Consider the following 26,156-nt stretch of genomic DNA (forward strand, 5'->3'; position numbering starts at 1 on the left):
TGCGAATTCTGCCAGTTGCTATCAGTTGCCTTGATTTCCAAAGCGATCATTAGAAGCTACCGTGGTGGCCCACCACGGTATTCGTGTCTAAGTAGCACTCTCAATACTGCAGCCCTGCTGCCGCTGGCCAAACGACCACGGATTTATCAGTCGGAACTTGGCAGGCTTTTAGATGGAGTCGAAGTACCACATACGCCGTTCTTCAATGTTGTGTCAAAGGTTACTATCAGGTATCTAATTAGTAGATCGCTTTTGCATGGTCTTATCGTGGGGGTTTGAGAAGATTTTTACGGGAGAAATTGCGAGGAATTGTACACGGATTCCTAGAGTAGGAGACTATAGAAATACATCAGGAATCGTCTTATTGTAGGTCTTCAATTGCGCAGTGATTCCGGTTGCTCACTGTATGTCTTCGCAACGACACGTGAGGCGGGAGGAACAGTGTGGTCTCGGGCTTTTGCCATGGGACAAAATATATTTCAATTACTCCCCAGTAGTATGTGGTCTAAAATAAGCAGCTTACTTCATCCAATGCTACTGTAGGTACTCCACTCGCCTCGTCATCAAATAGGAAATATTAAATCGAGGTGGATAAGTCTTTAAATTCACTACTCCCAATAAGCATACAGCTAGATGGACCGGGGACGTCAGCTCAACATTGAATTCATGAATCGTGGATGGATGCAGTTTCCTGCCTACCCTCAGATTCTGTCAACTTGCTTTATTGATCAGGCTTTACCAGCTACCGATTGAGACGCCTTGGAAATGAAATAACTCCTGCCCTTGGTCAATCTCACCAGAATGCTGAAGAGAACAAAGCCAAAGATTTGGCCTGTTCCACCCGTCTTGCCTACAGGCACCAACATCAAGAGATTCTTGCCTTGATCATACTGCTTGCGCTTGTGCTCGCCGTGGATGTCAGCCATAAGGTTGGCGGCAGCAACTTTGGCTTGAGCCGTCGCTTTAAAACTGAGCCGCATGTTGTTCGTGTTGATGTCACCGACGGCATAGATTGGCAAGAAAGAACCGTCGATCGACCGTACTCGTAGCTCTTCATCCACCTTGACCCAGCCATCGTTGTCGAGGAACGCCTTGGGAACGAAGCTGTTATTTGGAATAGCTCCAGTCGTCGGAATAAAAAGATCAGCGGACAGCATCGTGCCATCGCTCAACGCGATGCTGCATGTCGAATTGTCCTCTGTGATCGGCTGGACGTCGCCCACTTTGACCGATGTGAGGATTTTCACTCCTAATTGTTGGAGCCTTTTCTCGGCCATCGCGCTAGCTGAGGGTTTGAGCATGGGCAGCACATGGTCGGTAGAAGAGATAAGGGTGATTGCCGCTTTATTGGCCGAGCTTTCGGCTAGCTCGCCGGCCAGTTCGACACCAACAGGGCCAGCTCCACCGATCACGATTTCTTTCGCGCCGGCGATCACTTTCTGGGCATTCTCGATGACTTCTCGAATATCATCACGATTGGTAGGCTTGAAAGGTATAGGTCTTCCGGTCATGGCTCCCGTCGATGACGAGTTCGTACTTCCCGACGCAATAACGAGGTGATCGAAAGGAACATCGTGGGTGCCGACGTTGTCATTGAGTGCAACCGCTACTGTTTTCTTCTCGACGTCGATCGCGGTTGCGATCCCAACCAAGAGCTCAAATGCACTCGATGGATACACGGCAAATGCATCCTTGATCGGGAGCAAATATTGCTCGTGTCTAAAAGCATCTGGTTTGGCAACGATGCGTGGAGAAGCAACATTCCAGTAGAATGACTGTGATGGGTTGATGAGAACAACTTTGATCCTCGGCACCCCTTGAAGTAATGAGTGGGCGATGGTGAGCCCAGCGACCCCGGCTCCAATGATCACGACCTGTACGGTTGCCATGCTGGACAGCGATGCCTCTCAGTGGATTCTGTTTCAGAGCTGCGCGGATTGATGGTCGGAGGTAGAAGTACCTGGGATCAAAACGATTCCCCAAAGCAGGCTCCAGGGTTGTTTGTCCGCAGTCCAGAGAAGCCAGGCAATGATTCTCCTATCCAATTAAACCGGGTTGATGCAAATCTCTGACAGTTCAAGTTTATTGACTTTGCAAAAACATGCTCGTGTGGTTGCACAAAGGCTGATTGGCCCAATCTTTTCCATAAACTTGTGCGGATCCAATGCTGGTGGATACTGTTCCATAATGAGTACTGTAGATCGCGGACTCGAGGACAGATCATCCACAGAGATCGATCATTAAGACTCGAGTGTGAGAGCAGATATACTGGACACAGCCATGTGTCCGAGGATCAAAGTCTTATGACTCGCTTTTACCACCCCAGTATATCTCACTCCACAGTCAAAGCTGAGTTAATCGTCTTTCGCTCAAGCCCTCATTGAACGCATGAACGCGAAGCTTAAATGACCCGGACAACCGGAGATTCGGCCTCAGGCTTCCAAGTCAGGGGCAGATCTTATCGATAAGAGACATGTGACCGGAATTTTTCGTTTTGGCTTATTATCGCCTTCGCGCGTCCATCGCCACGCCTTAATCTTCACCAAAACCAAAATCATCAATCAAATTCATCATGCTTGGTGCTGTTCGCCGGTTTGGCGTTTGTCATGCGCTGCGGGCCTCTAGCACGCGGACGCTGTCTACTCGATGGGCTTCTCACTTGCCCAAATGGCAGATTCCAACGGATCAGACTCCTGCCCTTGCGAAGTCATTCCACGTCTCTTTTCCTGCGTTCAATGCTGCTTCGGCGCAGGTAGCCGAGACTCAAGAGGGCTTGCAGCCTGAGTCTGAATTCGTCACAGAATTCGAGGATCTGAAGACGAAAGGTCTGATTGATCCGACCATCATCCGCAACATTACACAACCAAGCCGCATGGGTCTCTCAATTATGACTGATGTGCAGAGTCAGACAATCAATCAAATGCTTGCTGGTGTTGACGTGTGAGTTTTACAATCCAAAACTTTAACACAAGAGCAATCTTTCTATCTCAGTAATATGCTGACTTTTTTTTCTTTCTCAGTCTGGCCCAAGCGAAGACCGGAACTGGTAAAACCCTTGCTTTCCTCATCCCGACCATGCAAAATATTCTCAGCGACCCCTCTTTAAAGCGATCTGCGCCCCAAGAACGTCAGCATGGACGCCACCAGGGACGTAATCGTTCATCTGGTGCTGGTTCTTCTGACATTCGCGCCTTGATCATTTCCCCTACTCGCGAACTCGCAGAGCAGATTGCTGCCGAGGCAATCAAGGTTGCCCAGGGCACTGGGCTTGTTGTGCAGACTGCTGTTGGTGGAACTCACAAGCGATCTGGCTTGATGCGAATTCAGCGTGACGGCTGCCACCTTCTTGTTGGTACCCCTGGCCGCATCAAGGATATTCTCTCTGACCCCTCCAGCGGTGTTTCAGCCCCCAAGCTCAACACACTGATTCTGGATGAGGCAGACAGACTTCTTGACCAGGGGTTCTCACAGGAGATTAATGAAATTAAGGATCTCCTTCCAGACCCGTTCAAGGTGGACCGTCAGACGCTCATGCTTTCGGCTACTGTGCCCAAGGAGGTGATGACCATGGTGAAGCGCACCATGAAGCCGGACTTCAAGTTCATCAGGACTGTGCGTGACGACGAGGTGCCCACTCACATGCGTGTGCCTCAGAAGACTGTGTTTGTGAACGGTTATGAGAACGCTCTTCCTGCAATCCTCGAGTTGGCCAAGACCTATCAGGCTCGCCAGGCTGAGGACAATACTTTGCGTCCTTTCAAGGCTATCGTGTACTTCAACTCCACGAACGAGGTCAACCTCGCCGCCGAAGTGTTCATGGCCCTTCGCGGTGTTCCCGGTGACGGGCGGAGCCAGTCTCCCCTCGGTCGCATGCGCATTCTCCAGATTCATTCGCGACTTACTCAGGCTGCTCGCACGAACAGCGCCAACAACTTCCGCCGAGCGCAGGAGGCCATTCTCTTCTCGTCTGATGTCACCGCTCGTGGGATGGATTTCCCAGAAGTCACCCATGTCCTTCAGGTTGGTCCTCCCCGTGATCGCGAGACATACATTCACCGTATTGGTCGTACTGGTCGGGCTGGTAAAGAGGGTGAGGGCTATCTGTTCGTGCACGATGGAGAGTATGAGTACTACCAGCAGAAGCTGGGCAAGTTGCCCATCACCGAGGACAACACCATCTCCACAGCCACGCTGAACATGACCCGAGATCTCGAGACCGCTTCCCCTTATGCCAAGGAGACGATCGAGCAAATCCAAGAGGCTATGAAGGAGGTTTCTCCCATCATGAAGGAGAGCACATACCGATCCCAGCTGGGAACAATGACTCAGAGCTTTACCAAGCGACGCAACGCTATCATCGCTCTGAACAACCTCGCTATCCACGGTTACGGCTTGGCCGAGCCCCCATCGGTCAAGGCCAGCATTGCTCGCAACCTCGGCCTTGACCGCATCAAGGAGCTGAACATTGAAGAGGGCTCTTATACCCGCCGCGCAGTTGATCCCTACGACAGCGGTCGTCGTGAGCGCGGCTTTGGCGGCTCTTCCTTTGGTGAGCGTGGATCTGGTCGCGGCCGCTCCAGCTACGGTCGCTCCGGTGGTTACGGGGAGTCGCGCTCCTCGAACCGTGGCAGTGGCAGCGGTGGCCTCTACGGAGCTCGTTCCCGCTACTGATCGATTCAGTGCTCCCTTGATGCATGGGACGTGGAGGGGATGTCTCCACACAAACGGCATCTGATTTTGGCCATTTGAAAAACTTCTTTTTGTCTGCTTTGTAGCAAACGGAGGCTGATAGAGTGATACCATATTTGCATTGGGTGGCGTTTCGCATCGTCTTTTCGAATTTTATTGTACAATAATCCCTTCCTGTCTACGACGAGTTCAAGCTTCTCACCTCATACATTTGCTGTATCATACGAGTCACAATGAGCCACAATGCCACTTCCTACGTTTTGGATTTATATGAATCTTCCCACTCGTAGAGCGGTACGGCGATGAGTAGTATCTTCTCAAGCTTTCCCGTCTTTGACCATGGGTTAATTCCCTACACCTCTAGTGGGAGCGAGGTAGATCAATCAGTATTTATTGTAGTAGGGAATCCGGTTGCATGTACCTAGAGCAGATGGTTTGCAGAGGTGCGTGTGCCTGATGGTGGCCTTATAGTCGGGAGAGACTATTTGGACATTACGAGAGGGGTCAATCAACTTGATCACCTAAGGAATCCAAGAAGGAACCAAGGGATTGTACGACTTCATGGGATCCGGGAGATCCATCGGAGAAGGGAATTGAGGGTTCAGGACAGTCTTTACAGTCGGATTCTTTTGCATTGCAATGATACACTCCTTTTGATCATCACTTGTGCCCCTCGACCTCGAACGGATAGGTGTTGTACGGTCGGGCTGGGAGATCTCTGGACGTGCGTGCTGGTGGTTGTGGTTTGGTTCCTCTATGGCTCGACCTGTCTGGTGAGATCAGACTGCCTTGAGCATTCCCCTCTACACTATGTATGATTGCGTACACCTAGATGGCGAGTGCATCCTTCTTCATATCTGGTTCACGGCATCAAATCCCGCCCGTCACGGTAGACCCCAAGACTTTCTATAGGTTCATCCACCTGTCCCATGACAAAAGCCGAGTCCCCTCTCTTCTTCCGCCTGACGTCTCGTTAGAAAGACAATTACTGTACTTGAATCATTATGTAGACGGAGACCCACGCACCGGCGATTTCCTGGGGTAGGTCTATCTATAACCTTCACTGGAAATGTCCTCGTAGAGACCCTCGCAAAGTCTTCTGTAACGATCTTTTCAAAGACCCTAGATACAAACCCAAAGATCATCGGAAAGTTTCTCAAAGGACCCTCGCAAAAGCAATCCGCTGATCGATAGTAACTCAGCACGGTATACGCGGCTCTTCAAGTACATCTGAAAGCCTGCCAAGTTCAATATGACGAACATGTGGTCTTTTTGCCTGATAGTATGCTACGACTTAATACTTACGTACAATATCAATACTGTTTGAGGAATACTACACTAGCCTTTAGTAACCGCTATAACGGAATGGGGTCATGGGCATTTTATAGCCGGCAGAATTCGGAAGGGGCCTCGTAGTATGTTATGGAATTGTAGGAGAGTCTTCAGTTTATGATTCGATAAGATCTTGTGAGTCCATCTGTGACCGGCTATGTCATAGGTGATTGACCTTGATAAGGACATCCTGATCATCGGATTGAAGCGGTATATGCATTTGCCTTGTCACTTTCTTGGCTGTATAGTTCTTCGAGCCAGGGGGGACGATCTAGTAAGATGCATGTGGACAGACAACCCATTTTCTGAATTCATGTCATATAGGACCCACAGAGTCCCTACATAGGCCCCAACAGGGAGACCAGAGTACTTCCCCGCAGGAAACACCCTGCTGCGTATGAGGCGCCTCCGTCATTTGCTCGTCGCCTGTTTCCGGTACGTCGAGAATCTCCGATTGTGATTCATATTGAAACAGTGTATGGCGACACAAAAGAAATGGGAGGAAAAAAAATCACAAATCGAGGCTGACAGCCCCGCAATAAAAATCCAAGAAAGATCTACAGTGGCTGAATGTTGGTTGCAAGTTGAATTTCACAGAGTTTTTGTGGCATATTCGGAGCAAATTGTCCTTTTACTCGCGGGCAATCATGTGCTCACGAGCCGGGCCAGTGCCGATCCACTTGATAGGGACACCGCCGAGCTCACGCTCAATGAACTCGATGTAAGCACGAGCGTTTTCGGGCAGGTCCTCGTAGCGAGTGACTCCCATGGTGTTGCACTTCCAACCGGGCAATGTCTTGTACTCAACCTTGATCTTCTCCACGACGTTGGGGTCGGCGGGGAAGCTGCAAGTGGTACGCTTGCCATCGGGCAGGACGTAAGCGACACCGACCTTGATCTCATCAAAGTCATCCAGGACATCGAGCTTGGTGAGGTTCAGAGCGGTGTAGTGGTTGATCGCGTGGGAGTAACGGCACAGAACTAGATCCAACCAGCCACATCGGCGGCGGCGACCAGTGGTGACACCGAACTCACGGCCGACCTTTTGCAGCTTGTCACCGTCCTCATTTAGCTGTTCACTGGGGAAAGGCCCAGAGCCGACACGAGTAGTGTAGGCCTTGACAACACCGATGACAGACTTGATGCTGGAGGGGTTCAGGGCCAGCGCCTGGACAGCTCCGCCGAGACCCGTTGAGGATGACGTGACGAAGGGATATGTGCCGTGGTCCAAGTCCAGCATGAGGGCATTGGCACCCTCAACGAGGATGTTGGGGGAGTTCTTGTGCTCTTGAATGAACTCGAGCTGATCGACGATATAAGGCTTGAGCATCGTGCGGTACTCCTAAAGTGGAATAAAAAGGCAAAGGCGGGTAAGTTTCCATATCTCTTCCACATACTGATCATTTTTGCGCGTGAGGTCGGGACTCGATAGATTTCTTACCTTGAAGCGAGCAATCTCCTCCTCAACGTCATATGCAAGGTCGCCAAAGCGTGCGCGATAAGAAGTGTCCAATGTGCGAAGCTTCCGCTCAAAGGTTTCCTCATCCAGAATCTCACCCACGCGAACACCGCGACGGGCAGCCTTGTCGCTGTAGCAAGGACCAATGCCCTTGCCCGTGGTGCCGACCTTGCGACCACCCAGGCCAGCCTCTTCCAAGCCGTCGACAACGGAGTGCAGGTCAAAGCAGACGTGGGCACGATCGGAGACAAAGATACGCTTGCCGGCGGAGGAAAGGCCCTTTTCTTCAATGGCCTTCAGTTCCTTGAAGAAACTGGGAACGTGGAAGACAGTACCGGCTCCGATCAGGTTGATGCACGTAGGCGATACCAGACCAGAGGGCAGAATGTGGAAGTCGTAGGTGACATTGTCGTGGACAATGGTGTGGCCGGCATCTATAACGGAAGGAAGCCAGATGACCTCGAGTCAGTTCGATGCACAAATTGGGAGGGTTGACGCGCAATGCACAGTGTCGAGAGCACAGAGGTTCATCTTAGAGTGAGATTCTTGGGTGATTGACTTACTGTGGCCACCGGCAGCACGACAGCAAAGCGTCGCCTGCTGCGACAGCATGTCTGTGATTTTACCCTTGCCTGCAAACTCCGCGTCAGTGTCCTCGATTCCTTAATGTGCAGCCCAGCCGGATTGCCGAGCGAGTTCAGTCTGACCTTCATCTCCCCACTGACTACCTAAAACGATAGAAACCATTGTGACTGTATCTTCACTCCGTCAAGATGACTCGCGATGGTGAGAATGGGTCGAGTGTTGAATGGGAATTCAATCGGGCCTAGCGGTTGGGGTTTTCTGGAGAAGAAGAACGCTTTCTGGCCGGCTTCGGATGGCGGGGCACAGGGTCTGCTTCCGGGTCAGTCTCTCAGCGTGTCTTTCACTCTTGATGGGACCTGTGAAGAGCTGGTTCAGTTGACAAAATACAATACGTACCTCACCTGGTGTCAGGGTGATATTTAGAGTGTAGATTGAAAGACGAGGTTGGAATTGACTTTGCTTTTCTAATGAGTCACTTGTCAGTTTAAGGCGTTTTTTTTTTCCCTCTTCTCGGCGTCACTGGCAATGTGTATGACTCGTAACTGAATTACAAAGGTGGGGCTGCTGCCAACGTGCGTATCTTTGGCTGCACGTGCGTGGCGGGGCGTGGCGGTGCGTGGCAGCGGTGGCTGCAGCGATTACATGCCTCAGGCACCCAGCAATGTAGCTTGATCATTGTCTGTCTGCTCTATCCATGATGAGTACAAGAACACAACAAGGGCGAGTATTCGCCTCGCTACTGCTACGGGAAGCATACCAGCACTCCACTATCATTTGACTCAAATTGGCGGGTCAAGAATGTAAATCATTGAGAGGGTATTCCACAAGGCCTGACCGACTCTTCCAAAATATGCAAATGAAGAAACGCCGCAATCCATATAACACTGACTAAAGGCCATGACAGGCTCGTTGAACGCCAAACACATCTACAGAAAGTCTACCGTGTTCCATGCAGTCACTATTCTTTGGCGGTGCTGTATACCTCGCGTGTATTGAAATCTGGTATAGCCATGATCACACAACAGTACCACCTTTCCGAATCCATTCCCGTAGTCGGCCAAGTTCCACGATGGATTCACGGTGAAGCTCACAGGCTACCTCCCAGTGCTTTCGCACAAGAATATCTTCTTCGATACCGCGAAGGTATGCGCTGAATCCACCTTTGCCGCTACCCGGCACAAGATATTCATCGGCCTCAATGGGGCCTGATTCGTCACCTGTAGTGCTCTGCTGGGGCTGGCTGTCGTTATCAGCCTCGTTGATTCTCAGACGTATTGTATCCCCGACAGCACTGATCCATCCAGGTGCTAGACCCGTCTCGACTGCATCTTGACGTGTGTTGAAGTGAAGAAGCATGCGACGATTGAAGAGATTCCATTCGTGCAGGTAGGTACCCATTGCAGAAACGTAGTAGTTCCATTGATCTCTCGAGAGAACCAGCTTTTGTGAGCCTATCGCGGCTGGCACTAGAGTAGGTACCTTGGGCCTTTTGGGTGGATTCGGTAGCTGAAGAGCTCGCGGGCGAATGTCCTCGGTAGTGGTCCTTTGAACTTTCGCTTGTGACTCGAAAGGTAGGGTGGCAGACACGTCACCCAAATTTTCGATGCCACTGCTGTTCGTGCTGGTGAAGGGGGCAGTGTTACCGAAATTGCCGAGATCAAACAGGGGAGACCGGAAAATGGGCTGCGAGGTGACGCCTCCCGGTGCACCTTGCGGTGTGCTTTTTCTGTTGCACCCTGAGTGGCGGACTGCGCGCTCTGTCTCGTGAAATCGGAAAATCGGGGACCTCTTGTACCCGCAAGGTTTGATGTGCTGGGTATGGGCACCACTTCGTCGAGGTCCATTGGCTCATCATCAACTAGGATGGGCGAGCCCTTTTGGCCAAGCCCGTCGAAGTTGACTGTCCGCGCAGCTTCTTCAATGTCACTGGCCACTTGGACGGGCTTTGGAGTGCTGCGGACCTTGCTGCCCATGCCTGTCGATTTGTTGGGACTACGGGACGAGGATGCGCTATCCGACTGTCCCGATTTCTCTGCAGCCGTCCATGAGATATTGTGTAGATCTTTCGACCATTTATCCGCCAAGAACCTCGGCTGAGCGAACGGAGTCGGGCTCTGCCGTGGCTGGGTTTCAAAAAAGCCCGCCTTCGCGGTAGAACCTGTACTATCCACTCCGAAACCCGCCGCCGTGGAAGACTGCTTAGGGCTGTCACGGGTATTGGCTCGGGGCCGACCATTAGAGTGCAACGGAGATTTCTTATTGAGTGCGGCTTGTTCTTTCAGTTTTGCACCCAAAAAGTTCAGCTCACTGAGGTGCTGGCGCCAATCATCGGCCGAGAATTTCTTGTGAAGATTGTTTGCACCTGTGTGGCCTGAAGGCGTGGGATTCGGCTGCATATGGCTTGCATCAGAGCTGTCGAGCAATCAGTCAGTAATTTCTCGTGGGGCAAGCTGGGAGCTGACTTGGTGAAAAACGAACCTCTCATTCAGATTCTGCGGCTGGGAAGTAGCAGTGCCCTTTGCGAAAGCAGAGCTATCTGAATTGTGGCCTTGGGGATCGTCGCTCTCAGTGGTCAAATCGATATACGTGGGAGCACGTCGGCTCTGCGTTGATGACGAAGACCGTCGAGCTTGGTGGGCAGACCGGGACGAATATGTCTCACCAGTTCCTAGATTCGAACTCGACGTTGGGTTTATGTTCGAAGTCCGGGCCGATCTGAGACGACTTTTGGGAACAGCCATTGGTTTGAAACTACTCGGCCGTCTCACATCCTCCTCTGTGGTATCGTCATCCAATTCACTCGAGGTCGATGAGTAAGAGTACGACCTTGCCTTCGGACTTGCGCTCCGATGTCTTCCATGTTGATTACGATCAGAGCCGAGAGGATTGTCGCGGAAATCAGAGGTTCGTTGCGAGGCGGGAGGTGTGCGCGTAGTTGATGATCGTCCCAACCCGGGGCTCGCGAAGAACGTCTTCTCGCCGCCTACAGAGGCATAGCTGCGACTTGTACGCTCGAACTCCTGCGCCAAGGGTGGGGATGGCGCCCTCGCTGACTCTGGCTGCCAGCTTGGATCCACCGGTTTCATTGGCTTTTTGGCTGTTGGCGGTGGCGCAGAATCGAAATACATGGAGCTGGGCCGGTCAATGCGAGTACTATTATACGCACTTGTCCCCGCGGCCATTGGCTCGTCTCCGGCAGCGGTTCCTGGCGCATAACCGTTCCTCTTCCTGGGCGAGTTCGCAGTGTTCTGGGTTGCGTTCTTGGCTTGGGCGCTTTCTTTGAAGTACTCATACGCGGATTTGGCTTTTTGATGTCCAAAAGGCGTGTTCTGTTGACGAGGCGTAGCACCTGACGTGGGATCGAATCCTCGCCAATTCTGACCTCTCATGTTGTGGAACCCCTTGTAAGCGTCCGCCCTGGTTTGCGATTGATCCTGCGGTTTTTGCCATTGCTCGTGACCTGCACGAGCGTGGGAAGCGTATCGAGCTGCACCGGCCGAGGGTCCACTTGAAGTCGCTTGCGGTCTATTACTTGAAGAGGCGCTCGTTGCTATGGAGATATTAGCTGGTGCTTTCGACCCAATGCTTGGGAGACACAGGAGTCATGTTTGGTCGGGTGACAATGCAAGAAGCAAAGGACTGATTCGAACCTTGTGGTTTTGGAGGGGTAGGAGAGTAGGTCTTTTGATAACTAGGCTGGGGTTTGCTGCGAGCGGCATTCTTGGTTGGCCCGTAGAGCTTGCCGTATCCTGCACGCAGGCGCTCCGTATCATACTTGAGTCGCTGTTGGGAGTCGCTGAGAACTTCATGGGCGGCTTGTATGGCCTGAAACTTTGCGATCACTTCTTGCTCGTGGCCCTGATTTCGATCAGGATGAAACTTTAAGGCTACGTAGGCGATGTCAGCTTCACAATCTCTTTGGAACCATCCACAAACCTCGTTCTTCTTGTCCGGATCGATGCGTACCCAATTTGCGAAATTGCTTCTTGATGTCTTCGGCCTCCGCGCTGGGTTGGAGGCCTAGATCAGCGTAATAGTCCCTTCGGACGTCTACTTTGACCATCTTGATCCCGTCTTCTCAGTGATGTCAAGGCCCGGGCGAACAGGTCAGATTTCATTATCCTATGTCTCGTGGTTCAAGGTGCTTTGTCATTCATGTCCGGCCATTCAGAATGCTTTGCAATGTTTATTGTCCAAGAGCAGAGGCCACTTGATCTCGCCCGCCCAGAAGGTCAGTGGTGTCGCAAAGGCACCGAATCTTTCCCAAAGATGACGGTAGAGCTGTCACAGCTAGGCCTGCTCTGTCGGAACCAGACCGGTGTCTGGTGAAGATCCTTGGCGCGAATGAGTTGCCTGCGGGATCCACGCTGCGACAGAGCTGAGTGGAATGACTGGAATCAGATCAAGCGAGCGTTCGGTCAAGGGCTTCCTCGTCACAAAACGCTCCGTGCCCCACTCAGAAGCTTCCTTTATGACGATCGGAAGGACGAAATCGAAATTCGGCTGGAGGAGGTCTGATCGTTACAGCCGCTTATTAGATCTCTTTTCGTCGCTGTCGTTGTGCTCGAAGTTGCAGGTGTTGCGGTTGCGGGCAAATGGCGCATAAGTGGGATCGCGAGCACTGGGCACCTGATGGCAGAGGTTAGGCTGATCTGGGTCTGAGCGCAGATCACATCAAATCATGAGGCGGACCCTGGCGCCGAGTTGAATCTAGGCAGCTCCGCAGAAATCTAGTAGCTTCTCAGTGGAGGGAAGACCTTGCGCAATTGCAGGTCGAAAAAGAAAAACGGTCGGTGTTTGTTTTGGCGCGAGCGGATCAGCCTTGGTTGGTGCCCAAGGCACTCACGGAGGATATGTACAGTGCAGTGGTGCACACTGCACAGCAAATAAGTTCCTCTTCGTCGATGAACCAGGAGATCTAAAAAGCAGTTGTAGCGTAGATTTTGTATTTAGACTTGGTTACATTCATTTGGGGAAATTTTTCTTCACCCCCCTTCAGAATGAGCGTACAGTCCGTACACTACACAGGATCGTGCCCTCCTGCAGCTGGATTGATTTTATTCAGTCTGACTTATATAGCTGATTCATCCCTGCATCGTCCCTTGATTCATTGATTCATCTATCTGCTGTACGCTCCTTGCGACACAACCGTCTCCCTTCCTCGAAGCCACGAGGAAAGGATCCAAAAAAGTACATACTGACTGTTATCTGGGCCTCTTGCATCACTCAGCGACCACCATGTCTCGCTGAGAACACTCCGTGCCAAACGTTGGGGATTTGCATCGCGGTCCCAAGTTTTGGAAGAACTTTTGCGATCACTAAACCTTGCCGGAAATCAATAAAGCATCGTGTGGTCGGAAGAGCCTCCAGAGACATGGAACATGACTGGTACACGAGTCACCAATCCCTCTGCTCGAGTGAGCCAAAATCACTCTGACAGTCTGAAGTGATGTCGGGCAGGAAGACGCCAGACAGACGGGGGCATTGGCGCGGACTGGTCGCGGCTGGTCGTGTGGAATGCCAGACAATTTTGAAGCTTGGCTGCGTAGAGCCTCTTCAGTGTGAACACACGAGACCACCTGCAGCTTTGTACAAATAATGAGTCATAGTCCTCATTTCTCAAGAAGCGTCACCGCTCGGGGACCGCCCCCCGTACCACCGAAGAAAAATCCATCGAGAATGTCATAATTGGGATTTTCACTCCAATCATGCTGGAAATCCATCGCCATGCCGAACCCGAGATCGATTCCGACATTCTGGCCTAAATTCGGCATACCTGCTATGTCAAAGTCGGGGTTTGCACTGTGCTCTGGAGCGGGAGCTTCAGGGTCGCCATTTTGGAAATCCAAGAAATCGAGACCAATGCCTCGATGGGCGTCAGGGTCGGCAGACTGCATTTCATTGGACTTGGTGCTCGGTTGGACACCGCTCGAGGAGACGTCTTGAGGTGGAGAATGGCCGTACATGAATTGAGGATGGTTTTGCATTTGTGGCGACGTCTGGCCTTCATACTTCATGAAGTACTCCATCGAAGGGGTACGCTGCGCAAATGGACGGGGAAACTCCGACGCAGCTACTTCGGTGGGCTCCGCTCGGTTGGCAAAGCTGTTTCCAGGAGTTCGGGTCTCGGTTTGTGCTCTGTCTGCCAGAGGTGCATTCGAGTCGCTGAACAACTCTGCCAAATTCATGTCGAATTTGGGCGCCGGTTTCGTTGCACGGGAGTGGGTTGAGCGTCGACCGTGTCCTTGGTCGTTTGAATTTCGCGGGTTCCAGGAGTGACGGCGACTCGAATAAATATTATTCGCGTTGTAGGTGGCGCCTTGGATGCGAGACACGTCGACCTGAGAACCAAATCCTGTCGTCGAGAGGCTCATTCGAACCGTGGCTTTACTCATTCGCTCAAAGGCATCCCGACAATTTTCAGCAGGAGGACACTTGTGAGTCAAGTCGCCGAGTACTGAAGTCGCTGCAAGTACCGTAAAATCGACTTCGTCCAGAGTCTATCACAGATGTGTAATCAGCGCGAAGTCTCAGAGGAACAGACCGTGGAGAAAAATCAGACTTTAAAAAACTCACCAAACGACTGCGGACGAGGGGCGAGTGCCAGATTGCATAAAGGAAGGATATGCCTGAATGGATTGTTAATCACTGGAACATTAGAGTGCATGTCTTCAACCATCGAAAGAGGCAGCAGGGTCGCAAAGACAGAGGTGTAAAGGAAAACGACTTCATACCTGCCATGAAAATATGATGCGTAGCAAGGTATGTGTAATTCACTAAGCGAATACGATGCAGCTGCCGATAGATCCGAATCACTTTCTGGCCTGCCTCGGCAACGTTCAAGTATACGTGATCTTCGTCATCGCCATCGTCAGGATAAGAAAGAGATGGACTGGAAACATCATCTGCTGGTGTGAGCTCTGAGGCCAGCTCTGCCGGCACTGTCAAGCTCTGCTGATAAAGTAAGATGATCGCCTGCCAGTAATTCAGCTCCAACAATTCGATCGAAAAACGAACACCTGTTTCAAGACGTGTAGGTGCGGTCTCTTTCCATTCAATCAGACGGCGGTGCACGTCATGGCGCCATGAGCGGAAAGAGTCAAACCCTTGTAGGAATGGCGATATGAGATCATCATGGGGTAGACCTGGACCAGAGCTCGGAGCGCGTCTGCGACTTGCACGAGCCTGCTGATACTGCAGAACGTCATGAATCTCGGATTGAAGCAGTCGAAGTTTAAAGTAGTGGAACGCGACGTGTTTGTACGTTGGAGCTCCATCTACAGGTTTGACCAAACCTGACCGAGTGATGTATTTGTCATCAACCAAAGATGGAAATTCGGTGCTAATCGCTTGATCATTGATGCCGAAGGGTCGGCCAACGCAGGTCGCAACCAGCCGGTCGAAACTATACACGCACCACCACAGTCTGCGTCGCAAATCACGGATCCATTCTCGGCGTCCTCGCTCGGTGGGTTGAAGAACATCTTGATTTTGATTGCCATCTTTGACATTACCGAGACCCACACCGTCCTCGTAGTGAAGCCCCAGATCAACGGCCAGCCGCATCGCGACACCCACGATGTACCAGAGACCGGGAGCCACAGGTCGAAGCAAGGCAAAACTGGCGAGCAGAAGAACTGCCTGAAGCTCTTCCAGGCCGCCGAATCCTTCAGTTGGCGAAGACCCAAGGAAGGACTCTAAGTGTACGATCGCGGATGCGTGGTACTCTTCGGGCTGATATTGGTGATTAGACAGGCGCGTTCGTTTGGAAGTAGACGACCCTTGATCACGGCCAGCACTGTGCTCCCCATCTTGTGCTTGGGATTTGTCCTCGAAGATGATTCCTGCACCAATAGCAAACACAATATTGAGAATGTAAAGAGCCCGTGGCGAACGCTTGCTGTCTTCAACCGAATAGGTGCGGTTCAGAAGATCCATGAAATCGCCTCGGTGCAGAATTGGCATTTGGGGATTCGCATGCTCGAAATATAAATCCACAAGACGTTCGGCAAGCTCACGACCGGGAAAATCAGCACGTTTCATCATCGGTCTTGTTTGCAATCCGAAAAATGAGTCACGCATACTTCCTCCAGCGGGACCACTCGCTGTCTGCGGTAGTCTTTCGCTTGGACGCATCGGAGTTCGCTCAGGCAAGTTGCCTGGGAGTGAGCTTCGCACAGCTGCAAAGACAACCCTGGCAAACGAAATGCCTGATGTGGAACCGAGATATCTCGGGTCAGAGGTCCCTTGCACAGAGACCATGCCTATATTCGAAACCAGATTATGCAGACGCCAATGTTCCTCATCTGCGGCGCTGTAGTGCCTTTCTATATGTCCAAACTCTTCGCCGTCTGTTTTCACGGCAGATCTCTCTATATTTCCAGGGTTTGTGGCTTCTTTCCGCTTCTTCTCCGGTTCGTCGGCGCCTGGAGCGTCAGATGACGATCCGACAATTGCGGTGTCTCCTTCATTCTCGGTCTTGATAGCCTCATCCTCATCAAAAGCCACGGCTTTTTTGAATTCAATCTTGTGCTCAACCAATTGTTTTTCCAGATATGCAACCCGCGTTTCTAAGAAATGTACGTAGCTGCGCGGAATCTCCCTCTTAGTGATCGGATCGTACCCAACGCAGCGGACTCCCGCCTTCTCGCAAGCCTGGCACCGTGGAAGTCTCTGATCGCATCGGTTCTTGCGCAACCTGCAGCGGTTACAAGCCGAGACATTGCGAAAGGAAGAGGATGATGTGGTTGACGCTGCAGTAATGGTGGAGTGTGCGGTCGAAAGCGCGGGGGATATAGAGGTCTGAGTGGCCGTAGCAACTGGATTCTCTCGTGAGGATACTGGATGATCGGTCTGTGTCGGCGACGTATCAACCGCTGCATGGGCTCTCTTTCTGCTGGAAGTGTTGGGCGAGGGTGGGGACGGGGCGGGAGGCATGGTGAAGGAAGTGCTCTGAGCGCCACGGGCTCGCGATCATCTCTTGCGGATGAGGTTCTGCAAAGATCTTTGTCGAGAATGGCGACTGTAGTTGACCCAACTCCGCATTCATGATCCCGAGCTCTGCACGGACCTTACTGGGTTTCGAAATATGGACGCTGCTGCTGCGCAGGTAGTTGCGACAAAACGAGGAACCGGCCCGCACTGCACAAGGTGACAGGCGGAAAAGGATGCGATCTCCGCAATGCGAGGGCACCCGGCTAGAATGGTATATTGCTCGATGAGGAGCAGGAGCTGTTTTGTTGAAGGTGCAGATGACTTGCCGAGAGCCTCGCAAGTACCCACTGTTCTCCAGTTGAATGTAGGCGAAGGTGCAAGTCTGGAATCTTGCTGCCCGTTGACAGGAGATGGAAAAGTCATGTCGGTTGCTGAACCATTGGATTCTGGTGGAGTTCGGGTCAGTGCACAGCGCCAGTGACGGAGAGATTTTAAGTTGCCCTCGGGAATGGGGAGCTCGGCACGACCGGTACCCCAGGATCATTCGGAGGCGCTGAGACATTGGGGAGACAGGTTGGACCTTTCAGTGTGCGCGTTTGAGCGACTAGGTCATCTGACCTGTGAGCATGATTCCAATCTGACTGCGAAGACGTCTTTCTTCCAAAGTAAACAGCGCTGACGCGAAGACTCGAGCACTTGAAAGACTGGGGCGGGACCAGCGCCACAGAGAGTGTGGAGCGGAGCATTTCAGTTGGACTGTAGACTCCTGTAATGCCGCTCACCTGGCCACTATCGGGCCGTGGAAAAATCGATGTATGTAGCAGTGAGGGGGAGGGGGTTGTAACACAGTGGAATGAACATCAAGAAACCCAGTAGGGTGGTTGAAGGGTATTAGGCGAGGACATACTCGTCCCACGTGGTATGATAGAAAAGAAATGGTCGATTTGGCCAAGGCACGCTCGCCAGGAGACAGGGGGAAGAGAGCGAGGTGCAAAGGTAAATTGAACGAGCATAGGCATCTCAATGACTAGCTGGGTAATCGTGAACTTGAGAGAAGCTTATGAATTGGACACTTGAAGTTTCCACGTTGGAGTGCCTATCTTGATGTGAAGTTCTATTGATCTATAGAATTGGACGAGGTTGATAAGATGACTTCAAGTAGGTTTAAAACAGAGTAGACAGATAACCTCCCAGATGCATGAGTATCATCATGATGTGCCGTTCAAATGCTGCCAAATCGAGAAAAATAACCAGAAAATTTCAGACCACCGCCTTAGGACCAAAGAGATGAGTAGGTGACCTTGAACAAAAGATTGCCGTCCACTGACTCATTTTGTCCAAGATGCATCCCTTCTATATAAATTTGCGCCATGCACACAACCAAACATGACCGCTGGAAAGAGGAGAGAGAATAACAAAAAGAAAGCATAGGTATTTCCGCCAGTAAAAGAAAGGGAAGAAGAAAGGTAAGAAGAAATGTAACAAGAAGAAGAGAAGAGAAGAGAAGAGAAGAGAAGAGAAGAAAGAGAAAGCATGAAAAGGGCGACGGGGCTCAGTCGAGAGAACGCACTAAACAAGGGGCAGATGGAGAAGTCTGAGAAGGCAGAAATTGCGAGGGAAGAAAATGTTGAGAAGGTATCGTGACTCAAGCGTGGGAACGAGACGAGCATGCACGGCCATAGTCAGGAGAACCTGCACTGCAGATGGCAGTGGGTAATCCCGGCCTCATCATATCGGACAGGGGGGGGGGGGGGGATGAACAACAATCGATGGGGTATTCGTCGTTGTGGGATTCGCGATCCTCTCACGAGCGACTGGCCGATTGTAGCTCAGTCTCGGGAGGAGTGGAAAAGTCATTGATTGGCGTCAAGCTCAAGGTGTTGATGTCGAACTCATGATCAAGGCTGGAGCGCAGGGAGAGTAGGCGCTGTTCTTCCTCCGAAACAGAATCCCGACCGGCATACAAATCTGCATCCGAGGAGCCACGCTGCTGCTTCAGCTCGTCTTCATCGATGTCCGACTCAGTCCTCTTGAAGCGCTCAGGCTCGGCAGACTCTTCCATCCAGAAGCTTTGAATGGCGCCAGCGAGGCAAACAAGCCCGCAAGCCCACCAGGCCAGCACGGAGTATCCACTGAGGAGACCTTTGGAATGGAGCAAGCCAGTGACTGTCGGGCCAAATGCGCGACTCAAGCTCGCAGTGGAGGCAGCAGCACCATTGATGGACCCCAGCACCTTTGACGTGGGAGCAGCGTTGGCCAGCAAGATGGCGATGGCGGGGAACGCGATCACGTGGAAAGTGATCTTGCTGATTAGCGCCGCGTAAACCGCAGGCATCTGAAGCTTTGCGGGGAGCAGGATAAGGTAAGGCACGGCCAGGTAAAGCGCCGGCCAAGCCAGGAGGACAAAGCGAAACGTGCGCAGAGTACCAAAACGCTTCACCACGAATGGGAAGAGCCACAGTTGTGCGATCATAGAGTAGACACCCTGCACCGCCAGCATGAAACCGATGGTCTTCGTTGGCAAGCCGAGGCCACCGGTGAATTTGAGGGGTAGGACAACCGCCTCGTCAGACTTGGGGGTGCTCAGGAAAACCGGCATCAGCTGATCGAAGGAGACACTGTGACTGTGGAGAAGATATTAATGTCAGTAACTATGCAGCGTGGTGACCAGACAAAGGCCTGAAGGGTTCGAATGATTGGTGCCAACTCACTAGGCGAGGATGCCATAAGCAAGAATGGTCAAGATGACCTGCCGCGTGAAGGCCCTGGGCGCAGCCGGTTTCTGTCCCTCGACGTCGCCATCGCACGCGGCTACTCCGGCAGCGTCGCCCACGTTCTTTTCGACGCGTACCTTCACGGGGCGGAGGCAGGGTGATGATTCGGCACTCGTGTACTCCGGCGGAACGTCATCACTGTCCTCATAGGCAATGTACTTGGTCTCCTTCTCTTCGACATCTGAGACCTCGGGAAGCTGCACGCGAGTGACCCAGCATTGGCTGACCAGCCAGTTGCCCAACTCCCGACCAGGATCTCTTCGGTGCTTCTTTTCCGGGTGTGTCTCCTCCAAGAAGAGGAATCCGACGACGATGCCACACACCAGCACACAGATGCAGACCAGGTTGGGCAGCAGAAATGGGAAACGGTCGAGCAAGGTGTCACGCGAGAACAGCTGCGGCCAGTTGTCGCACGGTTGAGCAAGTGCACCCCCCATGGCCGGTCCAATGATCGAGCCCAGGCACCACACAAAGGGCATGATAGAGTAAGCCCGCGGCTGGTGCTCCTTCACAGTCACGATTTCTGCCACCGTCGTCTGCAGCACACCGATGTTGCCGTTCAATAACCCGCCCAGAGCTCGTGCAACCATCGCGGTGGCCAAGTTGGGCGCAAACCCGAACGCAACCATGCTAATAGCCGTGCCTACCAATCCCATAACGAGCACGGGTTTGCGGCCGATTCGATCGCTCATTCGACCCCAGAACATGCCTGCAGAGAACTCCGCGAAGGTGAACGAAGAAGTGATCATACCAGCATAGAGCGCGATTTTTGACTCGTTGTCCGTCACATGAAATGATTCGACCATTCGATATACGTAGGGAAAGATGGACATAAATGCGATAGGCTCACAGATCCGGACGAGTGCTATCAATCTAGGTCAGTGACCGGTCTTCGTCTCCATGAATGCACTACAAGCTTCGCCCGGCTGAACCCATGCACGATGCGCGTCATCCAAAATTTGACAATCGCCGCAATGTTCCCCGAGACCATTGCATGGATGGCAATAGAAGGCTTGAATGCTTTGCGAAGCTTGGAGCAAAAGTACGAGGCTTACCTAAAATGAAGAGTTGCCGGATGGGAAAGGCCGTCAGTTCCTCGGCCGGGCGACTGCGCCGTTGACGACCTTGTAGACATGCTGGTCGTGGAAACATCTTGTGAGGCAAGGTCAGGTATTGCGCCGCAAAACGCGCTTGTGAGAGATGTCCTCAGGCGAGAGGTTGATGAGAAGTGTCAAAGGTCTCCGCTATTATTCAGAGGCGGCAAAAGATGCCAGATTCAAGTCGAGAAGACGAAAAAGCAGGGGAAAAAAGTACCAAAGAGGTGCTTTTGACTGCTCTTCGATAGTCGACGGTTATACCCCAGAAAGATGGGTCAAGGCTCTAAAGGGAGCGAGGAATGTTGAGGTGGAGACAAATGATATCGGAGCAAGGAGCGGACGTGGGGTTTAGAGTATCTGCATTTCTCCCCCTGCGATTCTAAGGGTTCTGTCGCAAATTTGATCCGACGGAAGATCCTCGGACCTCAAGCACTGGGGCAGTAACCTGCGGCGATTCTGCAAGGGCGACTCGACAACTCCACAGGATTTTGACCTTGTCGTGCAGTCACTCCGTCGAGACCAGCAAAGAAGTCACGCCTCCAAGTAGGGAGCACCAGGGCAGTTGTTCGTTGTAATCAAGAATTTACTGCACCCTTGACTTATGTCCAGACCTACTTCAGACTCTTGCCCAAGTAAGTTCGATGATCAGAGGAGTGTCGTAGATCGGCAACAATTGTAGAACAGATCGAGGGCTGGTTGGCAGGCGGGAGGGCATAGAGATCTATAGAGATGAATGGAATCGAGGGAGAAGTGACGGGAGTTAAAAGTGTTGGTAAAGGTCTCCAAGAGCAGGGCGATAGGCGCGTGAAGTGCAATGGAAAATTGCTCTGTAAATTTTCAAATGAGCAGGGAGAAGAACTATTATATGGAAAGTCCACGGGTGTCGACATTCAAAGTGGATAGCTCCATCTCGAGCACATCGATGTGATCAGGCGCCAGACGCAATTCAAAAATTCAACCATCACCGCCCCGGAATTTCAGTTACAGCTGTACAGCTGCCGCAGGACGCAGATAGCGAGCAAGCAAACATCAAAAGGGTCAGAACGAAACAGACAAAGCAGGTGGGTCCACGAATGGGTTGGCAGCGAGTTTCTAGAGGTCACAGTAGCTGACGATTTTCATTTTCATAATTTTGGGGATGGATTCTCTATGCGAAAGGGAATCCCTTTTTTTTTCATTTAATTTTGTTCTTCTGGTCTCAGAGAGTGAGAAGGATTTTCGTGTGATTAATTTAATTTTCTTTTTCACATTCCCACGATCTGATGGGTCCTACTTTAACTCCTCCCGAGCCCTCGGAAGGTACATATGTCCAAAGTGAACCGCATCAGCTATGAGGCGGCAGTTGTGGAAAATCAAAATAATGATAATAGCAGAAACCAGTATTCGTGACACCGAGGATCGGGGCTAGCCGATTTCAAGAAACTAAGGATCATAGATGGAAGAGCTGTCAAGCCACTTGAGGCAAGAAACTGATACGTCCATAATCTCCTTGGGTGATTGCCGCAATCAGGAAGGAGGAAAAAAGGATTATTCCAATATTCTGTTGAATATCCCCGGCGAGGGGAAACAAGAATCGCCCTAGCGGCAAAGCCTAACTCGCGGACGGAAGAGTCTCAGAAGGCGGGAGGCGAAGGTATCGGAAGACACTAATCTTACTGTATGGAACTTGTATACCTTGCGTTCCGTGTAGCGTACTGATTTTCAGTCAGCTGACTCGTACTGTAAATACTATCGTATCAGACTAGTCCCACCGTGGGGCGTGGGCCGTGGACAAGACTATAGTTACGGTATTACAGCACTCCATAAATATTTGAAGATACAGTTCATGTCGAGGGACTACAGTCTGCATCATGATCGCAACAAATGTAGGTGACAACTGTGTAAGTGTGCGTTTTGATAAGTTATTAAATTGATAAAGTGAGCAAATTAAACCATTCCTGATCTCAAGACTTACTACTGCAGAAGCATACCGTACACGGCGTACATAAGTCGGTCAGTCAAAACGAAGCAGTAGTGGTGTCTTTGAGCTGGGGCCGCAGATACGTGCATAACATCTTTCCCTCTGACCCCCGGATGGCACATACACAACAATGGCCGTCTTTCTATGTAGACCGATCGTTGCTAACCTTGTTCTTTTGAATTGTAAGATATGTAGTTTGATCATCATTAGCGTCACCTTAGCCAATCATCGATACCTGCCCCGAGCATGCCACTCGAGAGTCCAAGTTCTTGGGCATTGAACTACTCACCCCGCCTCTTCTGGTTGAGCAAGATTATCACCGATTGGTGTATGTCAATACATGAAGTACATGAGAGGGTTTCACATGGATATATATCTTGTGTCTGAGACTACCTAACCGAGGCGATAGATTCTTCTGCCAGTATACTTATTTCGATCTCTTTTACCGGTCTTACTGACCGCCAGAATCCCCGATCGGCTTTTTGATCATATCCAGCCGGCGCTCAGATGATTTAGATTTCAAAGAAGTGCAATATCTCATGGCTCTGGTAGAATCTGTGAATGCTGTGTCAATATGAGTCGTTGGAAAAACCTACTATGTGACGCCAGGAACTTGGTCGAGTATATTTGAAAGAAGCTAGGTACTACCTATGGAGGTAACATGACTAAATAAACAAAATGCCCCTGTACAGCTTTGAATATACTGCAATGGATCTTTTGATTTGATATCAAACTTATGTTAGACAGTTAATTATGGACTTGGAGACAGTCCGAGGAGATAAATTCCAGACCGACTGTGTCAGTTCAATATAATAGTAGTACTGAACTCAGTGAGCTGCGTTTTACCGGCATTCGGCCCATACAATTACATCCAACCATCCACACATAATTAAATACGACTCACATGTACAATACAGGTTTCCAGCTACCAGTACTGTAAAGTGTGAACAGGATCACTCTAATCTTATTATCTTATACATAACATTATTGTACCTTGCGCATAGGTGCTCACGCTAACTGGCTTAGGATCTCCACAACCCCGTTCCCCGGTCCCCGGAATCACTGTCAAGATGTCAGTGATCAATATGTATAACCGACCGCCTCAGATTGACGGGCTGGAGATGCAAGATCGAATACCATAATGTGTGTCCGATAAGAAGCATCTAGCAAGACTGCGTCTAAAGCATTGCTGAGTATCTGTGTACTGTACTCATATAGGACGTACCGTCGTACACCATGTAGTATGTACAATATTCATCATTTGGTGCTCGGTACCGGTCTATCTTACTCGGCCTTATCTGTTCTCGGTCGGGCAGATCTCGAAAATAATACTAATACATCTTCACTCTCAACAATTGTGCCATAATTGCCAATTTGCCATTACCTCGGGAGCCTATACCTCGACTCCCAACGTCAACAATGACTCAGTCAGCTGCCACAAGTATGTTCGGTGCATCTTCCGGGCTTGCCGAGACGCCTCGCGGGCGTCAATCTTGATTGCCGCACCTTCCATTGTGTACAATCACAGGCGGCGGATTGTTGCATGGCTACCACCAGCTCCCAAAGTACCCCCCGTCCAAATGGTGGCCCTCTACTCGCTGGAAAATACGTCGGACTCCGTCTGCTTGCTCTCGAAGCCGTTGTGGCAGGCTTCTTACCAGGGACTTGGGAATGCTTGATCCGTCTTCAAACTGAAACTAAAGAGCATTTCCAATATTTTGGGTCGGTTCGTGCCTCCTGATGTCAGGACAAGAGACCGGGTTGAGTCCATACTCAACGTGGCTGCTCACTCCAGTCGCAGGCTTGACAGAGCAGTACATACATAAATCCCACCATCGAATTTCGAGAACTCGAAGGATCGCTATAAAATCACCTGAGAGGTGATAGTATCAAAGTTGACTAAAGGGTCCGCGTTTGACGCGATCTAGCAACATCTCGAGAATACTGCCCGAGTATGACGTGGTCCACTGATCGATCCCCAACTGAGCAGCAGCCTGACGGAGCCTGAGAAATGGTCCACTGCCCCCCCCCCCGCCTCCTCCCCTCCTCCCTTGACGGACTTGACACGGAAGGGGAGACACTCCTATTACCTTGTTGGGAGACTAACGAAGTCAGTGCCTTTGGATAAGTGGAAGCACAACATTTGAACATTTGAACATTTGAACATTTGAACATTTGAACAGTGTGGGTCGAGCAAGCTCCTTAGAGTTGTAGCTAGACTAGTTGAACTTGACAGCCAAGCTTGCTCGTCGAAAAGTTGCTTTCAGCTCCATAGCGATCATCCATCCTGAGACCCCCTTCTGTGTTTGAAAGAAAGTTTGAGAACCAATTTGCGCCCGTCATCATAGCCACCGATAATCAAGGCTCCACCCCTGAGCAAAGTCTGACGACTTGCGACACGCTGGAAAAGTCAGTGATTCAATGGGATCACCTTTGGAACCATCGTTTCCTGTTCCAAAAGTCTCCTGCATGCTAGAGGACTTCCTTTGGAAAACCACCCGAATTTCGTGATCCCCAAGGGAGGTGAAGTGGGCACAAAATATGGTACAGACTCCGTTGGTGGAAGCTTTAGGGGACAGATTATGGGTCATCGATATCCAGGTTTATTCGTACGGTACTGACATTCTATGAGACGACGAGGATTGAATCGGGATGGAACTTGAGAAGAACTTCCAGAAGCAAAATGTGATTTGCCAAGATGTCAAGCCCGGAGCAATACAACACAAACAAATTCACCAATGGCCTCTGCTCATTGAGCATAGTCATACTAATATTTCTGAGGATGGAGTGGGACTCGATCAAGTAAAGCTCATTGGCGTCAGACCGTCAAGGACACCAACTCACAAACGGGCCAGGGTTTAAGGGTCGCATACAGCGGCTCCCTAAATCCTAGTGCGGGTGATTGGATCTATCCATTTGAAATCGAATGATCTGGAATACAAGCAATATGTCGACCTGATACGCGAGGAAAGCCTCATCTGGTGCAAAAATACCATATTTTGCTGGAGCATAGCGGGGCTGAATTAGCCGCGGGTGAATTGTACGATGTCTTGTGAGAAAGTACAATGGTGTTTCGAAGGCACTGTAGGCCCAATCGAGGGACAAGGGGAGTCAAAAGTCGGTAAAGTCGAGATGAAGTGCCGAACCGGCGGAAAGGAGTGACCCAAGGAGCTGGTTCACTCTCAATGACCGAAAAATCCAAGAAATTTACACTTTATGATTCTGAAGGTCAAATCCTGCAGGTAAAACTGGAAATACTGTAGATGCGGTGTACGGTTAGTTACATGGAAAAGTACGTCCATTGTATCAATTACAGAGTTCGTATG

General features: G+C 51.0%; 6 protein-coding genes across 6 annotated transcripts; 1 reads left to right on the top strand and 5 right to left on the bottom strand.

Moving 5' to 3' along the window:
* Positions 1–728: 728 nt before the first annotated feature.
* On the bottom strand, positions 729–1,889 carry N7539_002930 (NAD(P)/FAD-dependent oxidoreductase; the record flags this gene model as incomplete). Its single annotated transcript, XM_056932533.1, has 1 exon — positions 729–1,889. The coding sequence occupies one exon, from the start codon at positions 1,887–1,889 to the stop codon at positions 729–731; it is 1,161 nt and encodes a 386-aa protein (XP_056792492.1).
* Positions 1,890–2,572: 683 nt separating this feature from the next.
* Positions 2,573–4,671, top strand: helA (putative DEAD box RNA helicase HelA; the record flags this gene model as incomplete). Its single annotated transcript, XM_056932534.1, has 2 exons — positions 2,573–2,940; positions 3,021–4,671. 2 exons carry the CDS (start codon positions 2,573–2,575, stop codon positions 4,669–4,671), a joined length of 2,019 nt encoding a protein of 672 aa, XP_056792493.1.
* A 1,981-nt stretch (positions 4,672–6,652) lies between these two features.
* adB (adenylosuccinate synthase ADE12) lies at positions 6,653–8,227 on the bottom strand (the record flags this gene model as incomplete). Its single annotated transcript, XM_056932535.1, has 4 exons — positions 6,653–7,363; positions 7,463–7,914; positions 8,044–8,112; positions 8,188–8,227. The coding sequence occupies 4 exons, from the start codon at positions 8,225–8,227 to the stop codon at positions 6,653–6,655; spliced, it is 1,272 nt and encodes a 423-aa protein (XP_056792494.1).
* Positions 8,228–9,079: 852 nt separating this feature from the next.
* Positions 9,080–12,128, bottom strand: N7539_002933 (uncharacterized protein; the record flags this gene model as incomplete). The annotated part of the gene is made up of 5 exons (XM_056932536.1): positions 9,080–9,822; positions 9,861–10,477; positions 10,544–11,615; positions 11,716–11,952; positions 12,032–12,128. The coding sequence occupies 5 exons, from the start codon at positions 12,126–12,128 to the stop codon at positions 9,080–9,082; spliced, it is 2,766 nt and encodes a 921-aa protein (XP_056792495.1).
* A 1,549-nt stretch (positions 12,129–13,677) lies between these two features.
* On the bottom strand, positions 13,678–17,002 carry N7539_002934 (Zn(II)2Cys6 transcription factor; the record flags this gene model as incomplete). Its single annotated transcript, XM_056932537.1, has 3 exons — positions 13,678–14,565; positions 14,642–14,694; positions 14,800–17,002. The coding sequence occupies 3 exons, from the start codon at positions 17,000–17,002 to the stop codon at positions 13,678–13,680; spliced, it is 3,144 nt and encodes a 1,047-aa protein (XP_056792496.1).
* Positions 17,003–18,803: 1,801 nt separating this feature from the next.
* On the bottom strand, positions 18,804–20,925 carry N7539_002935 (MFS transporter; the record flags this gene model as incomplete). Its single annotated transcript, XM_056932538.1, has 3 exons — positions 18,804–19,623; positions 19,711–20,638; positions 20,829–20,925. The coding sequence occupies 3 exons, from the start codon at positions 20,923–20,925 to the stop codon at positions 18,804–18,806; spliced, it is 1,845 nt and encodes a 614-aa protein (XP_056792497.1).
* Between the last annotated feature and the right edge of the window lie 5,231 nt (positions 20,926–26,156).

The sequence above is a fragment of the Penicillium diatomitis genome (assembly GCF_028827545.1).
Source record: "Penicillium diatomitis strain IBT 30728 chromosome Unknown utg000003l_segment0_segment0, whole genome shotgun sequence".
NCBI classification, from domain to species: Eukaryota; Fungi; Ascomycota; class Eurotiomycetes; order Eurotiales; family Aspergillaceae; genus Penicillium; species Penicillium diatomitis.